We start from the raw sequence: 17,378 nt of genomic DNA, 5'->3' as shown, positions 1-17,378 counted from the left end.
TAGAAGCTTTTTAAAAGTTCTAAAAAAAGCTTTAGCGTAAAAAGCGACATATTGAGGAAGTGGCAAACACCTCATATACGTAATAGCGTAATATACGTAATTCGTTTTTTTTACATGATGTCGAGAAATTTCCCCAAGAATAATTCCTCCATGGAAAGATCCTTCCACGTAACCCCTCCCCCTCCCACAAAAAACTGTCAGTATACTTCCCAGTAACCAGTAGCGGTACTTTCCCATTATATGACCACTAATAAAGATGATTGACTCCTCAAATACAAGTGCCGCTTAATTAAAAAATTATAAGCTTTTTAAAAGTTCTAAAAAAAAAGCTTTAGCGTAAAGAGCGACGTATTGAGGAAGTGGCAAACACCTCATATACGTAATAGCGTCTGTTCGTTTTTTTTTTATATGATGTCGAGAAATTTCCCCAAGAATTATTCCTCCGTGGAAAGAATTAGAATTTTTTTTATTGTTGTCACGTTGCATGTTTACAGTTGAGGCGTTACGTCAGATTTTGAGCCATATCCCACCTAGGCATTCGTAAAATTCTAATGCTCTCCTTGTGATAATTTGATTGTTTTTAATCTTACGTGTAAATTAAATTGCATATTTTATACTAATGAAAAATATTGTCTGAATAGAACACCTTTAATAGGCCTAGTCAGTGAGTTATCTATATTTATAAGTAGTAGGTTAAATATGTCAGTGAGTTATATATTTCTGTATATAACTTAGATAGGCATAGTCAGTGAGTTATATTTATTTATAAGTAGTAGGTTGAATATCATGTATCTCCAAAAACAAAGAACCATTCAAAAAAACTCAAGGCCAACTTAAAAGTGAAGAGTTTGGTTAGAGAAGTGAGGATTTCAGCTCCTGGGCACTTCCAACTATGAAAATGTTTTTAGAGTATATTTATCTGGTTTTTATTGATTCCTTGTGTATAATTTTTACTGACATTCAGGAACAGTAAATGATGAAGATAAGGGTTTGGCAAGGGTCTGCAAAATGGTTTCCATTAAACGATTCATAAAAAAAACTTTTTTTTTCTGTTGGCTATTGAGTAGGCTAGAGTATGGCAATGTAAGCTAGTTTACTTGTGACAAAAATATTATTTTGACTTTAAATAAAGAAAATAAGCCAGGTTTGGATAGCTGTCTAGATTATGATCTTTAATAAATGTCTAGATTACAGACTTCTCTTATTGAAGTGTGACTGTCCAAATATAGTAATTGCTTATGGGGAAATTCCATTTTGAGCACTTAAAGTGGCCCCAAAAGGTAGCTTACTACCTTATCATATAGTTTTAGACTATGATGCAAGGTTGAAAAATTAGTTAAAAACTAATTAGATATAAACATTAGCTTTTAAATAAGCCCCTAAACAATTCTCTATGAGCTGTTGCTCTCTATTTCCAGTGCCCTGCTAGCAACAAAGCAAAAAAAGGGGGAAACACAATTGCTACCCATTCAAAAAGATTTTTTTTCTTGTTGTTCAACGTGTGGGGCTGTAACCTTTTTATAACTTAAGGTTTCAGGCTTTTTTTTTTAATTCCTGTAAATTTGTTTTCAAAATGACATGTTACCATTACCATCAGTTACCATTTTTTTTAGCTGTAAACAAAAATTTTATTTTATTAGATTTTTTTTTTACTATTTTTTTTTATCTTGGCTACTATGGGCTATTTTCAGCCCCTTTGAGGACTCAAAATGAATTTTGCTTTGTAATAATTATTATATTTACAGAGAACATTAAAAAAGGCATCAAGTGATGTATTCATACTTTTTCATATGTAAACTATATGATAACCAAAAAAAAATGATCAGACTTGGCTAGTTTGGATTGGATTCTCGCAAACCTGGAAAACTTTGTTTTTCCACATTTAAATGTAATAAAATTCTAATTTAGGGGCTTTTGCTATCTTGGAAGGTAGTTGAGCTAGGTAAATGAAACTTTTAGGAATGAATCCTAGGCTGAACATTTATCCTAAAAGGTTTTGCTAAGCTACTTTGGCTACCCTTTTCTTATGTCTAGGGTTTAGAAAACTGCTTGAATGAAAGGTCTGATTTCTGCCAAAAAGGGTTTTGCCTTAATTTTGGGTTTTTAATCTATTTTTCATTTGCTTTGGTTTTTGAAAGTGCAAGACCTGTTTCTTTTTTAGTAGAATTTTAAGCTGTCTGTCCCCCTCCCCCCCCCATAAATTTAAATGTTTTCCCCCATAAGCTTTTTGAGAATATTCCTTTTCCAGATTTTACTTTTATATCAAAAAGATTGTCAGTGCTTGTTGTAGATTTATATTGGAAAGCAGCATAAAAAATGGATAGAGTGGTGATAAACTTCAAATCTTTGGCCGTCTTATTATTTGAATTGTTAGCATGTAATAAACATGTAATTAGTAATAGCAAAAACCACAGACCAAACACTGTTAAATAGAACATTATGACTGATGATTATTTAGCGGTTAGGACCCTGTATTGTGGCTAGAGTAACCTAGATTTGAATCTTAGGTAGCGTAATTTTTTTCATTTGGTATTTACGTTCTAGTACTCTACTGTAAGTCAAGGGAAATAGAGAAGAGACTTTAGTACCTCCAGACAGAAATTGATTATGCTTTTTGTTAAAGGTGGGGAGGGGGAGATGTTATTATCCTCTACATGATTTTTGAACATGGTTGGAATAATTTGTGAAGCTGCTGAAGGTGTCTTGGGGAAGAAAGCTAGGACTGCAGCTAAGAATATAAGTGAAAAAGCTTTATGTTTAATTGAAAGGAAAAAGGACTTGTACTAGAATTATCTGAGTGACAGATCATACGAAAAAAAGGAATGTAAAGAAAGTGGAGAAAGTATTAAAATATGAACTAAGGAGGTGTGAAGTGGAGACTTACTTTGACTTATGTGAATTGGAGGTCATGGATAAAATTGTCTAGGGCCTGGAAGATGCAGCTACATCTTAAATTTGTATTATGTCCTTGAGGTTTCTAATGTCTGTACATGTATATCATATATGATAATATATCATAAGTAGTTAAATTATTTATCAAATCCTCAAAACTGGCAAGGATGATATACCATTGAAAATTTATAGATACATTTAATTAAAACCTATATTTAATCCCCTATTTTAACGAAAACAAATTTTGATTTCAATAGTTTCTTCACTTAAGATGGGAAAATATGTTGTTATGAGATTTTTTGTGTATTTTTTTTTAAACTGTAAAGTAACACAAAATTTAATTTTTATCACAAATTTTTCTGACAAAAGTAAAGAGTAAAGTTAAAAGAAACAAAATTTACTGCTTTGCACCTCATGCAACATTTTTTTTCTAAACTGTTTGAAATAGCCTACATAGGCTTTGGACATTTTCTTGTAATGGCAGAATTCTCAAAGAAACTAGCACCTTAAACTGAGCTTGTTCAAGTTTTTGAAGAATTGAAATCACATGAGGGCTGTTCTTTTACACTTTTGCTTTTAAGTGTTCTTTGTTAAAAGATGTAAGATTTTAGCACAAAGATGACTAAAAGAATGGCCCTATGGTTAAATTTATTGATTTCATGGCTGTTTAAAGACTGTTGGTAGCTGTGTAAATTAGACTTTTATTTTCTGTAGGCTCCTTAGGGATTTTTGCTCCTAGGGATATTTTGTTGCATTGATTTTGTTGGTTTTGTAAAGCCCTAGTTTCTCAACTACAAGATTCTACAGTTCAAATAAACCAGTTTATTTTAAATTGTTTTTCAAAAACATCTTGCATAAACTAAAAGCAGTAAATTTTTGTTCATTTCAAGTTTCAACTTTGTTCTTTTTTTCATCAGCATTTTTTTTCTAATAATGCTGGGAAAGGGCTTTATCTCTACTGAAGCCTTAGACAAGTTGAGATTGATAATAATAATGATAATATAATGCAAAATAAATAGGCCACAGGGCCTCTACAAAAATCTCTTAAATTAAAAAAGTTATAGGCACTTTCAGTGTAGTATTTGTCCAGTTCCTGCTTGAACGAGTTTAATGAGTTGGCATTGATGACTTCAAAGGGGAGCTTGTTCCAGTGCTGTGTTACTCGGTTCTTGAACGCCAGTAGTATGTACATAATGAATTTGCGGGCGCCCCCGTACCAAACAGGTTTCTGGTAGGTATAATCTGGTTTGGTAGGTATAATCTGGTTAGGTGGGTATAATCACATTGCCTATTCAAAGGTAGCGTGCAATTTAAACTGTATCAATTATTTTATTCCAGTTTTTCTAAACCAGTATTGTCTATAACTTAATTTACGTAGGTTAAACTTCTGGTGGTTAAGAAAGCGTAACGAGTAATTAAAGTATGAGGAATGGGATGTTATAATTAATGGTTTTAAGTTGAAAATTGTGACGTAAAAAAAACTCAGTTATTTGCTTGCATGTATAGGAATTCCCATGTTATTTGCTTGCCTATATTTTGTGTTAAATAAGTAGTTTTTGTATCTGTTAAAAGAGCTTTAAGGGGTTTGAGAGACTCAGTTGCCTGATTCCGTGTGGTTTTTCTTTACTTAGTGCTCGTTAAAAACGAAGTTTTTGTTTTAAATAAGTAGTTTTTGTATATTTTAAAATAGCTTTAAGGGGTTTGAGAGATTCAGTTGCCTTATTCCGTGTGGTTTTTCTTTACTTAGTGCTAATTAAAAACGAAGTTTTTGTTTTAAATAAGTAGTTTTGTATCTGTTAAAAGAGCTTTAAGGGGTTTGAGAGACTCTGTTGCCTGATTCTGTGTGGTTTTTCTTTACTTAGAACCCATTAAAAAAAACATTTTTGTGGTAAATAATTAGTTCTTGTATATGGTAAAAGAGATTTAATGAGGTTGAGAGACTTTGTTGCCTGATTCCGTGTCATTTTTATTTACTTCTAGTTCAGTCAAAAAGACATTTTTGCGGTAATCAAGTATTTCTTGTACCTTTTAAAATAGCCGTACTTGGTTTGAGAGACTCTTTTGTCTGATTCCGGGTGGTTTTTCTTTACTTAGTGCACATTAAAAACGAAATTTTTGTTGTAAATAAGTAGTTCTTGTATCTTTTAAAAGAGATTTAAGGGATTTGAGAGACTCTGTTGCCTGATTCCGTGTGGTTGTTCTTTACTTAGTGCTCATTAAAAACGAAATTTTGTTGTAAATAAGTAGTTCTTGTATCTTTTAAAATAACTTTACGGGGTTTGAGAGACTCCGTTGCCTGATTCCGTGTCGTTTTTCTTTACTTGATAACCATTAAAAACAAAATTTAGGATTTCTGTTAAGTAAATAATTCTTATACATTTTAAAATAGCTTTACGGGATTTGAAAGACTCTGTAATGCAGTAGTTTTTCAGTAAAGACACTCGATATCCTAAAAGTGTTTAATTCAATCTTTTTTAAAACTTCGAAATTTTTCAACTTTATTTATTTTTTTCTTTTTGTACATAACTTAAAATGTCAAAATATGCTTACAGTTCTAACAATTGCGCTCTGTGATTGATCAGAGACACGATGTGACTTTCCCACTGGTATTCTATGACTGGTTATTGACACTACCTAATCTATTGCATGTATTAAATCAGTATTTTTTACGCAGTGGAACGATAAACACATAAGTCATATCTTTAAAAAAAAAGTGAAGATGGAGCATTTTAATAAAGTGTGTTTACATAACAAGGTTATTGTAGCATTGAATGCCGACAAACAAAAGTATTTAAACTTTGAAACAAGTACAGATGGTAGCACTATTGGAAATGTATGCATGCATTGTCATGACAGTAAGGAATTAAATTTCTTTGGAATACCGAAGAAATTCAACTCTTATGTTGGTGTATATGCGAGATTGAGATCTCCAGAGATGATTTCACTCAAAGAGAATGCCAACATAAAAATAATCGTTGATGATAGAGCACAACTCCTTGCTACTGTTGCAGGTAACAAATTACCTACTGATACATCCAATCGTCCACTTTCGGGTATTAGCATTCAACGAAAGGTCAATAAAAGACAGACCTACTCTTCTACTAATATCGTAAACCATATCTTGTCTACGTGCCGAAACCATTACCTGTGTAAAAACAATGTGATAATAGAGAGTGAAATTGCCAGAAAAATAAAAAGGGTATTGTCAAAGAATATCACGATAGAATATAAACATGAATCGATGAAAAACAAAGCACCAGCAAACGTTACTGTCATTGATCAAACAGTCATTGAACCAAATAATACCAAAGACGAAAAGCATATTGAGCCTGTTGATGAGACACCAGTAAAAATTGTGTATGACTCAAAATGGAATACTGATTATTCTACTGAGAACGAACTAAGAGAAGACAATAGCTATAATATCAAGAGAGAACATGGTGAACTATCTTATGGAACAGATTCAAAATGTCCAAAGTTAATCATTGATATTAATAATGTATCGTAATATATTTTTTGTATTAATATTCTACATAGCATTATTTCATTAAAAATATATTATGCATTACATTGTTATGTGTTCATTATTTTTAGAGTAAGCTAGCATATCAAACGTTTAGATGTCTAATAAAACGTCGGAGATGTAAGAAAAGGAATTTGCATACATCTATTGTCAGACACATGGGATAACATTGACAAAATCTTGGTATCAGAATGAATAAATTATTTATCAACATCCGTTAATGGATATGTCATTATTAAAAAATTGTAAGTAAGTAAGTAAGTTACAAACTCTTTCATGAATTCACCTCTTTGTTACACAATACAGAAATTTAATTAAGGAAATTATGAAAAAAAATTGTAAGTAAGTAACAAACTCTTTCTTGAAGTCACCTCTTGGATACATAATGCAGAAATTTCATTTAAGAAATTATCAAAAATTGTAAGTAAGTACAAAATTCTTTCTTGAATTCACCTCCTGGATAAATAAAAAAGACATTTCATTCAAGAAATTATGACAAAATTCATAGTAAGTAACAAACTCTTTCTCGAAGTAACCTTTGGATACACAATGCAGAAATTTATTCTTTCTTGAATTCACCTCCTGGATAAATAAAAAAGACATTTCATTCAAGAAATTATGACAAAATTCATAGTAAGTAACAAACTCTTTCTCGAAGTCACCTCTTGGGTACACAATGCAGAAATTTCATTTAAGAAATTTGAAAAAATTTAAAGCAAGTAACAAACTCTTTCCTGAAGTCACCTCTTGGATACACAATGCAGAAACTTCATTTAAGAAACTTTAAAAAAAATGTAAGTAAGTAAGTAACAAATTCTTTCTTGAAGTCACCTCTTGGCTACACAATACAGAAATGTCATTAAAGAAATCATGAAAAAATTGTAAGTACGTAGTAAATTGTTTCTTTAATTCGCCTCCTGGGTAAATAAAAAAGACAGTTCATTAATGAAATTATGAAAAAATTATAAGTAAGTAGCAAATTCTTTCTTTAATTCACCTGCTGGATAAACAAAAAAGACATTTCGTTCAAGAAATTATGACAAAATTCAAAGTAAGTAACGAACTCTTTATTGTTTTCATAACTTAGATAGACGATGTAAAAATTTACTTCAAGAAATTATGAAAAAATTCTCAGTAAGTAACAATTTCTTTCTTGAAGTCAACTCTTGGATACACAATACGGAAATTTCATTTAAGAAATTATGAAAAAATTGTAAGCAAGTAACAAACTCTTTCCTGAAGTCACCTCTTGGATGAACAATGCAGAAACTTCATTTACGAAACTATGAAAAAATTGTAAGTAAGTAACAAATTCTTTCTTGAAGTCACCTCTTGGATACACAATACAGAAATTTCATTAGAGAAATTATGAAAAAATTGTAAGTAAGTAGCAAATTCTTTCTTGAATTCACCTGCTGGATAAACAAAAAGACATTTCGTTCAAGAAATTATGACAAAATTATAAGTAAGTAACAAACTCTTAATTGTTTTCACGACTTAGATATACGATGTAGAAATTTAATTCAAGAAATTATGAAGAAATTCTAAGTAAGTAACAATTTCTTTCTTGAAGTCAACTCTTGGATACACAATAGGGAAATTTCATTCAAGAGATTTTGAAAATATTTTTAAGTAAGTAACAAACTGTTTTTGTTTTCACCTCTTGGATATACAGTACAGATACTTCATTCAAGAAATTATGAAAAAATCGCAAGTAAGTAACTTTTTTTTCTCTTTATCACTAACAATTTTCACTTAGCTACACGATGTAGAAATTTCATTTAGAATAGTTTTATTCATTTCATTAAATTATGAAGAAATTGTAAGTTAGTAACAATAGCTTTCTTGAATTCGCTTCCTGGACACAATACAGATATTTAATTCAAGAGATCATAATAAAATCGCAAGTAAGTAATAACGTCTTTATTGTTTTCATCTATTGGACGCGCAATACTGAAATTTCATTCATGAAATTATGAATGAATTGTAAATAGTTAACACACTCATGTTACCTCATGGATACACAATGCAGAAATTTCATTAAAGAAATTATGAAAAAATTGTAAGTAAGTAGCAAATTCTTTCTTGAATTCGCCTCCTGGGTAAATAAAAAAGACAGTTCATTAAAGAAATTATAAAAAAATTGTAAGTAAGTAGCAAATTCTTTCTTGAATTCACATGTTGGATAAACAAAAAGACATTTCGTTCAAGAAATTATGACAAAATTCCAAGTAAGTAACAAACTCTTTATTGTTTTCATGACTTAGATACACGATGTATAAATTTAATTAAAGAATTTATGAAAAAATTATCAGTAATTAAAAATTTATTTATTGAAGTAAAATCTTGGATACACAATACTGAAATTTCATTTAATAAATTATGAAAAAATTGTAAGCAAGTAACAAACTCTTTCCTGAAGTCACCTCTTGGATACACAATGCAGAAACTTCATTTAAGAAACTATGAAAAAATTGTAAGTAAGTAACAAATTCTTCCTTGAAGTCACCTCTTGGATACACACAATACAGAAATTTCATTAAAGAAAATTATGAAAAAATTGTAAGTAAGTAGCAAAATTCTTTCTTGAATTCACCTGCTGGATAAACAAAAAGACATTTCGTTCAAGAAATTATGACAAAATTCTAAGTAAGTAACAAACTTTTAATTGTTTTCACGACTTAGATATACGATGTAGAAATTTAATTCAAGAAATTATGAAGAAATTCTCAGTAAGTAACAATTTCTTTCTTGAAGTCAACTCTTGGATACACAATACGGAAATTTCATTCAAGAAATTATGAAAATATTTGCAAGTAAGTAACAAACTCTTTTTGTTTTCACCTCTTGGATATACAATACAGATACTTCATTCAAGAAATTATGAAAAAATTGCAATTAAGTGGCTATTTTTTCTCTTTATAAAAAACACTTTTCACTTATATACACGATGTATAAATTTAATTCAAGAAATTATGAAAAAAATTCTCAGTAAGTGACAATTTCTTTCTTGAAGTCAACTCTTGGATACACAATAGGGAAATTTCATTCAAGAAATTATTAAAAAATTGTAAGCAAGTAACAAACTCTTTCCTGAAGTCACCTCTTGGATATACAAGGCAGAAACTTCATTTAAGATACTATGAAAAAGTTGTAAGCAAGTAACAAACTCTTTCGTGAAGTCACCTCGTGGATACACAATAACTAAATTTCATAATGGAAATTATGAAAAAATGGTAACTAAGTAGCAAATTCTTGCTTGAATTCAACTACTGGATAAACAAAGAGACATTTCGTTCAAGAAATTATGACAAAATTCTAGGTAAGTAACAAACTCTTAATTGTTTTCACGACTTAGATATACGATGTAGAAATATAATTCAAGAAATTATGAAGAAATTCGCAGTAGGTAACAAACTCTTTTTTTGATTTTACCTCTTGGATATACAGTACAGATACTTCATTCAAGAAATTATGAAAAAATCGCAAGTAAGTAACTTTTTTTTTCTATTTATCATAAATAGTTTTCACGACTTAGATATACGATGTAGAAATTTAATTCAAGAAATTATGAAGAAATTCTCAGTAAGTAACAATTTCTTTCCTGAAGTCAACTCTTGGATACACAATACGGAAATTTCATTCAAGAAATTATGAAAATATTTGTAAGTAAGTAACAAGCTCTTTATTGATTTCACCTCTTGAATGTACAGTACAGATACTTTATTCAAGAAACGTGATTAAACACGTTTTGAAACTACATGCTATTTGCTTGCCTTTCATTTTTTAAGGTTAATTTAGACGAGGTTACGTGCGCGCACGTAACCTGGTCTAAATTAACCTTAAAAAATATAATAAAGCTATGTCGACTTTGCATATTTTATTCAACATAACCGAGAACGCGCTGGAGGGGGGCAGTCCTGTCGACTTTTGGAGGATGTTTCCCCCATTTTTCGATAATCAGGTACATTTGTCAAGCTCTTTTCTCAAGGTCATAGCTTTTGACTGACAACACTAACATCAAAACTTAAACGGTCAGAAATATAGGCTGGGCTGTTTCCAAAGATTTAGCTGAAAAAACCAGTCTGGTTGAAAACGTGGAGTTTTTGTACTGCTCACTTTTTTGCAATGTGTAGGAACCGGTGGGAAATCCCCGCTCATTTGGAAAGGTGCCAAGGAAAGGCAAGCAAATAGCATGTAGTTTCAAAACGTGTTTAATCACGTTTCTTGAATGAAGTATCTGTACTGTACATTCAAGAGGTGAAATCAATAAAGAGCTTGTTACTTACTTACAAATATTTTCATAATTTCTTGAATGAAATTTCCGAATTGTGTATCCAAGAGTTGACTTCAAGAAAGAAATTGTTACTTACTGAGAATTTTTTCATAATTTCTTGAATTAAATTTCTACATCGTGTAGCTAAGTGAAAATTGTTTGTGATAAAGAGAAAAAAAAAGTTACTTACTTGCGATTTTTTTCATAATTTCTTGAATGAAGTATCTGTACTGTATATCCAAGAGGTGAAATCAAAAAAAGAGTTTGTTACTTACTGAGAATTTCTTCATAATTTCTTGAATTAAATTTCTACATCGTATATCTAAGTCGTGAAAACAATAAAGAATTTGTAACTTACATAGAATTTTGTCATAATTTCTTGAACGAAATGTCTTTTTGTTTATCCAGCAGGTGAATTCAAGAAAGAATTTGCTACTTACTTACAATTTTTTCATAATTTCCTTAATGAAATTTCTGTATTGTGTGTATCCAAGAGGTGACTTCAAGAAAGAATTTGTTACTTACTTACAATTTTTTCATAGTTTCTTAAATGAAGTTTCTGCATTGTGTATCCAAGAGGTGACTTCAGGAAAGAGTTTGTTACTTGCTTACAATTTTTTCATAATTTCTTAAATGAAATTTCCGTATTGTGTATCCAAGAGTTGACTTCAAGAAAGAAATTGTTACTTACTGAGAATTTTTTCATAATTTCTTGAATTTAATATCTACATCGTGTATGTAAGTCATGAAAACAATAAAGTTTGTTACTTACTTGGAATTTTGTCATAGTTTCTTGAACGAAACGTTTTTTTGTTTATCCAGCAGGTGAATTCAAGAAAGAATTTGCTACTTACTTACAATTTTTTCATAATTTCTTGTATGAACTGTCTTTTTTATTTACCCAGGAGCCGAATTCAAGAAAGAATTTGCTACTTACTTACAATTTTTGATAATTTCTTAAATGAAATTTCTGCATTGTGTATCCATTAGGTAACATGAGTGTGTTACCTATTTACATTTCCTTCATAATTTCTTGAATGAAATTTCAGTATTGTGTATCCAATAGGTCAAAACAATAAAGACTTTATTACTTACTTGCAATCTTATTATGATTTCTTGAATTAAATATCTGTATTGTGTCCAGGAAGCGAATTCAGAAAGCTATTGTTACTAACTTACAATTTCTTCATAATTTAATGAAATGAATAAAACTATCCTAAATTAAATTTCTACATCGTGCAGCTAAGTGAAAATTGTTTGTGATAAAGAGAAAAAAAAGCTACTTACTTGCAATTTTTTCATAATTTCTTGAATGAAGTATCTGTACTGTATATCCAAGATGTGAAAACAAAAAGAGTTTGTTACTTACTTACAAATATTTTCATAATTTCTTGAATGAAATTTTCGTATTATGTATTAAAGAGTTGACTTCAAGAAATAAATTTTTACTTACTAAGAATTTCTTCATAATTTCTTGAATTAAATTTCTAAAACGTAGATCTAAGTTGTGAAAACAATTAAGAGTTTGTTACTTACGTATAATTTTGTCATAATTTCTTGAACGAAATGTCTTTTTGTTTATCCCGCAGGTAAATTCCAGAAAGAATTTGCTACTTACTTACAATTTTTTCATAATTTCTTTAATGAAATTTCTGTATTGTGTATCCAAGAGGTGACTTCAAGAAAGAATTTGTTACTTACATACAATTTTTTCATAGTTTCTTAAATGAAGTTTCTGCATTGTGCATCCAAGAGGTGACTTCAGGAAAGAGTTTGTTACTTGCTTACAATTTTTTCATAATTTCTTAATTGAAATTTCCGTATTGTGTATCCAAGAGTTGACTTCAAGAAAAGAAATTGTTACTTACTGAGAATTAAATTTCTACATCGTGTATCTAAGTTATGAAAACAATAAAGAGTTCGTTACTTACTTGGAATTTTGTCATAATTTCTTGAACGAAATGTCTTTTTTGTTTAACCAGCAGGTGAATTCAAGAAAGAATTTGCTACTTACTTACAATTTTTTCATAATTTCTTTAATGAACTGTCTTTTTTATTTACCCAGGAGGCGAATTCAAGAAACAATTTACTACGTACTTACAATTTTTTCATGATTTCTTTAATGAAATTTCTGTATTGTGTAGCCAAGAGGTGACTTCAAGAAAGAATTTGTTACTTACTTACTTATATTTTTTTTATAGTTTCTTAAATGAAGTTTCTGCATTGTGTATCCAAGAGGTGACTTCATGAAAGAGTTTATTACTTGCTTAAAATTTTTTCAAATTTCTTAAATGAAATTTCTGCATTTTGTATCCAAGAGGTGACTTCGAGAAAGAGTTTGTTACTTACTATGAATTTTGTCATAATTTCTTGAATGAAATGTCTTTTGTATTTATCCAGGACGTGAATTCAAGAAAGAATAAATTTCTGCATTTTGTATCCAAGAGGTGACTTCGAGAAAGAGTTTGTTACTTACTATGAATTTGTCATAATTTCTTGAATGAAATGTCTTTTTTATTTATCCAGGAGGTGAATTCAAGAAAGAATTTTGTACTTACTTACAATTTTTGATAATTTCTTACATGAAATTTCTGCATTGTGTATCCAAGAGGTGACTTCAAGAAAGAGTTTGTTACTTACTTACAATTTTTTTTTCATAATTTCCTTAATTAAATTTCTGTATTGTGTAACAAAGAGGTGAATTCAAGAAAGAGTTTGTTACTTACTTGCTTACTTACAATTTTTTCATAATGACATGTCCATTAACGGATGTTGATAAATAATTTATTCATTCTGATACCAAGATTTTTTCAATGTTATCCCATGTGTCTGACAATAGATGTATGCAAATTCCTTTTCTTACATATCCGATGTTTTATTAGACCTTCTAAACGTTTGATATGCTAGCTTACTCTAAAAATAATGAACACATAACAATGTAATGCATAATATATTTTTAATGAAATAATGCTATGTAGAATATTAATACAAAAAATATATTACAATACATTATTAATATCAATGATTAACTTTGGACATTTTGAATCTGTTCCATAAGATAGTTCACCATGTTCTCTCTTGATATTATAGCTATTGTCTTCTCTTAGTTCGTAATCAGTAGAATAATCATTATTCCATTTTGAGTCATACACAATTTTTACTGGTGTGTCATCAACAGGCTCAATATGCTTTTCGTCTTTGGTATTATTTGGTTCAATGACTGTTTGATCAATGGCAGTAACTTTTGCTGGTGCTTTGTTTTTCATCGATTCATCTTTATATTCCATAGTGATATTTTCTAACAATACCCTTTTTATTTTTCTGGCTATATGACTGTCTATAATCACATTATTTTTACACAGGTAACAGTTTCGGCACGTAGACAAGATATGGTTTACGATATTAGTAGAAGAGTAGGCCTTTCTTTTATTGATCTTTCGTTGAATGCTAATACCCGAAAGGTGACGATTGGATGTATCAGTAGGTAATGTGTTACCTACAACAGTAGCAAGGAGTTGTCCTCTATCATCAATGATTATTTTTATGTTGGCATTCTCTTTGAGTGCAATCATCTCTGGAGATCTCAATCTCGCATAACCACCAACATAAGAGTTGAATTTTTCGGTATTCCAAAGAAATTTAATTCCTTACTGTCATGACAATACATGCATACATTTCCAATAGTGCTACCACCTGTACTTGTTTCAAAGTTTAAATACTTTTCTTTGTCGGCATTCAATGCTACAATAACCTTGTTATGTAAACACACTTTATTAAAATGCTCCATCTTCACTTTTTTTTTAAAGATATGACTTATGTGTTTATCGTTCCACTGCGTAAAAAATACTGATTTAATACATGCAATAGATTAGCTAGTGTCAATAACCGGTCATAGAATACCAGTGGGAAAGTCTCATCGTGTCTCTGACCAATCACAGAGCGCAATTGTTAGAACTGTAAGCATATTTTGACATTTTAAGTTATGTACAAAAAGAAAAAAATAAATAAAGTTGAAAAATTTTGAAGTTTTAAAAAAGTTTGAATTAAACACTTTTAGCATATCGAGTGTCTTTACTGAAAAACTACTGCATTTCAGAGTCTCGCAAAGACATTAAAGCTATTTGAATATTTATAAGAATATTATATTTAACAGATATCCTAAATTTTGTCTTTAATGGGTATAAATTAATTAAAAACGACACGGACTCAGGCAACAGAGTATCTCAAACCCCATAATGTTATTTTAAAATATACAAGAACTAATTATTTACAACAAAAATTTAGTTTTTAATGTGCAATAAGTAAAGAAAAACCACACGGAATCAGGCAAAAGAGTCTCTCAAACCCCTTAAAGCTCTTTTAAAAGATACAAGAACTACTTATTTACAACAAAAATTTAATTTTTAATGAGCACTAAGTAAAGAAAAACCACACGGAATCAGGCAACAGAGTCTCTCAAACCCCGTAAAGCTCTTTAAACATGTACAATAACTACTTATTTAAAACACAAATGTCGTTTTTAATGAGCAAGAAGTAAAGAAAAAACACACGGAATCAGGCAACCGAGTCTCTCAAACCCCGTAAAGCTCTTTTAAAAGATACAAGAACTACTTATTTACAACAAAAATGTCGTTTTTAATGGGCACTAAGTAAAGAAAAACCACACGGAATCAGGCAACAGAGTCTCTCAAACCCCTTAAAGCTATTTTAACAGATACAAAACTAATTATTTAAAACAAAAAGTTCGTTTTTAATGAGCACTAAGTAAATAAAACCACACGGAATGAGGCAACAGAGTCTCTCAAACCCCTTAAAGCTCTTTTAACAGATACAAAAACTACTTATTTAAAACAAAAACTTCGTTTTTAATGAGCACTAAGTAAAGAAAAACCACACAGAATCAGGCAACTGAGTCTCTCAAACCCCTTAAAGCTCTTTTAAAAGATACAAAAACTACTTATTTAACACAAAATACAGGCAAGCAAATAACATGGGAATTCCTATACATGCAAGCAAATAACTGAGTTATTTTTACGTCACAATTTTCAGCTTAAAACCATTCTAATTATAGCATCCCATTTCTCATACTTTAATTACTCGTTACGCTTTCTTAACCACCGGAAGTTTAACCTACGTAAATTAAGTTATAGACAATACTGGTTTAGAAAAACTGGAATAAAATAATTGATACAGTTTAAATTGCACGCTACCTTTGAATAGGCAATGTGATTATACCCACCTAACCAGATTATACCTACCAAACCAGATTATACCTACCAGAAACCTGTTTGGTACGGGGGCGCACGCAAATTCATTATGTACATACTACTAACGCCCAATGGCCGATGTCCTTTTGGAACCACTCCTCTTGAAGCTTGAGGTTGTGACCACGAAGGTTCGTGTGGCTGAAGCTGAGATCATCGGTAGCCTGGATGGTTTCGTACGCGTCTTAGCAAAGCTTGTATACCTCAATGAGGTCGCCTCGGTGCAGTCGATTAGCTAGTGAAGGAAGTTTGAGCTTGTGGAGCCTATTTTCTTAAGGTAAGTTTCTCAAAGTTGGACAGAACTTTATTATTCGTCTTTGAACTTTTTCGAGAGCTTCGATGTCTTTGTTGTAAAAGGGACGTGTAGTGCAATGACCATATTCAAGGATTGGCCGTACCAAAGCTTCGTAGAGAAGGCAAAGGGTCTTATCATTTCCAAAAGTGAAGTCGTGCCTTAAAACTCCTGCAACACGATTTGCTTTCCCAATAATGCTGTTGTAGTGGGCCTGGAAGTCTAGGTTGCTGTCAATGACAACTCCCAAGTCATGCTCCTCCTGGCATGATGTGATTGGTAAGTCTCCTAGTCTATATTCATAGTGGATAGTAGGTTTCCCTATCGTTAGCTTTTGGGTTTTGTCGATATTGATTTCCATCAGCCAGTTGGACATCCAACTATTGAGCTTGTCAAGGTCCTCTTGCAGAGATTGTGCATCGATAGCTGTTTTGATTAAAATTAATCTCTGAGACGAGGAGGGTAAGTAGTTGTATCACAGACCTCTCTGCATTCCCTACATGCAACTACATTGCACTGCATGCAAAGTGGGGGGCATTGGTAAAATTTATGTGACTGCATTTTATACAGCATGCAATTTACAATCATACAGTCCAAATTTGCCACTAAATTATTTGCCAAACATAGTTAAATTGAGATGTGTTGTTATTTGCTAAAAATACTAGGAATTTAATTTAATCTGCAATTAAAATGCACATTGAGAGGGAAATGTAATTGTTTTTTCTGATCTATTTCTTTGGGTTACTGCATGATTTTGACTGAATATTAAAGACAGAAGTGTCCCTGTAGTGACTATCTATCTTACTATTTTACAGTCTTAATATGAAATAGAGTTTTTTTTTTAATTATGCTCAAACTTTATAAAAATAGGGGGGGGGATCTATGTTTCGAAATCTAAAGAGGCGGTAATATTGCCATTTCTTTTTCACTAAAAAAATATCCAAAAGAGATATTTCACAATGAATATACCTAAAAAAGATTATTTTTCAAAACCAACCGGGGGGACGGGGGAATAACAAATCTAGGGGCAGGGGGTAAAAAAAATATAGCGAAATGTATATCCCCTCCTTTCCAATTGACACCACTGACTGTGCATGAAGATGTAAAAGAAAAAAAGAAACAGGACAGTGT

General features: G+C 30.7%; 1 protein-coding gene and 1 pseudogene across 2 annotated transcripts in view; one reads left to right on the top strand and one right to left on the bottom strand.

Moving 5' to 3' along the window:
• The first annotated feature begins 512 nt into the window (after positions 1 to 512).
• Positions 513 to 17,378, top strand: part of LOC148942992 (nitric oxide-associated protein 1-like) — a 77,366-nt pseudogene continuing 60,500 nt past the window's right edge. The window contains exon 1 of the transcript XR_016143060.1: positions 513 to 592. The product of XR_016143060.1 is annotated as a nitric oxide-associated protein 1-like (transcript). The remainder of the gene's footprint in view (positions 593 to 17,378) is intronic.
• On the bottom strand, positions 16,228 to 16,623 carry LOC148942993 (uncharacterized). Its single transcript, XM_089102418.1, has one exon. The coding sequence runs from the start codon at positions 16,621 to 16,623 to the stop codon at positions 16,228 to 16,230; it is 396 nt and encodes a 131-aa protein (XP_088958544.1).

Source organism: Artemia sp. Qi Xiang Cuo, chromosome 16 (assembly GCF_049724085.1).
Source record: "Artemia sp. Qi Xiang Cuo chromosome 16, ASM4972408v1, whole genome shotgun sequence".
Classification (NCBI taxonomy): Eukaryota; Metazoa; Arthropoda; class Branchiopoda; order Anostraca; family Artemiidae; genus Artemia; species Artemia sp. Qi Xiang Cuo.
Note: the sequence above shows the minus strand (reverse complement) of the source record. Positions and strands in the feature narration are given on the sequence as shown.

Excerpts from the sequence above, each read along its gene's own strand:
- LOC148942993 (XM_089102418.1), bottom strand. The coding sequence starts at position 16,623 with ATGTCCAACTGGCTGATGGAAATCAATATCGACAAAACCCAAAAGCTA.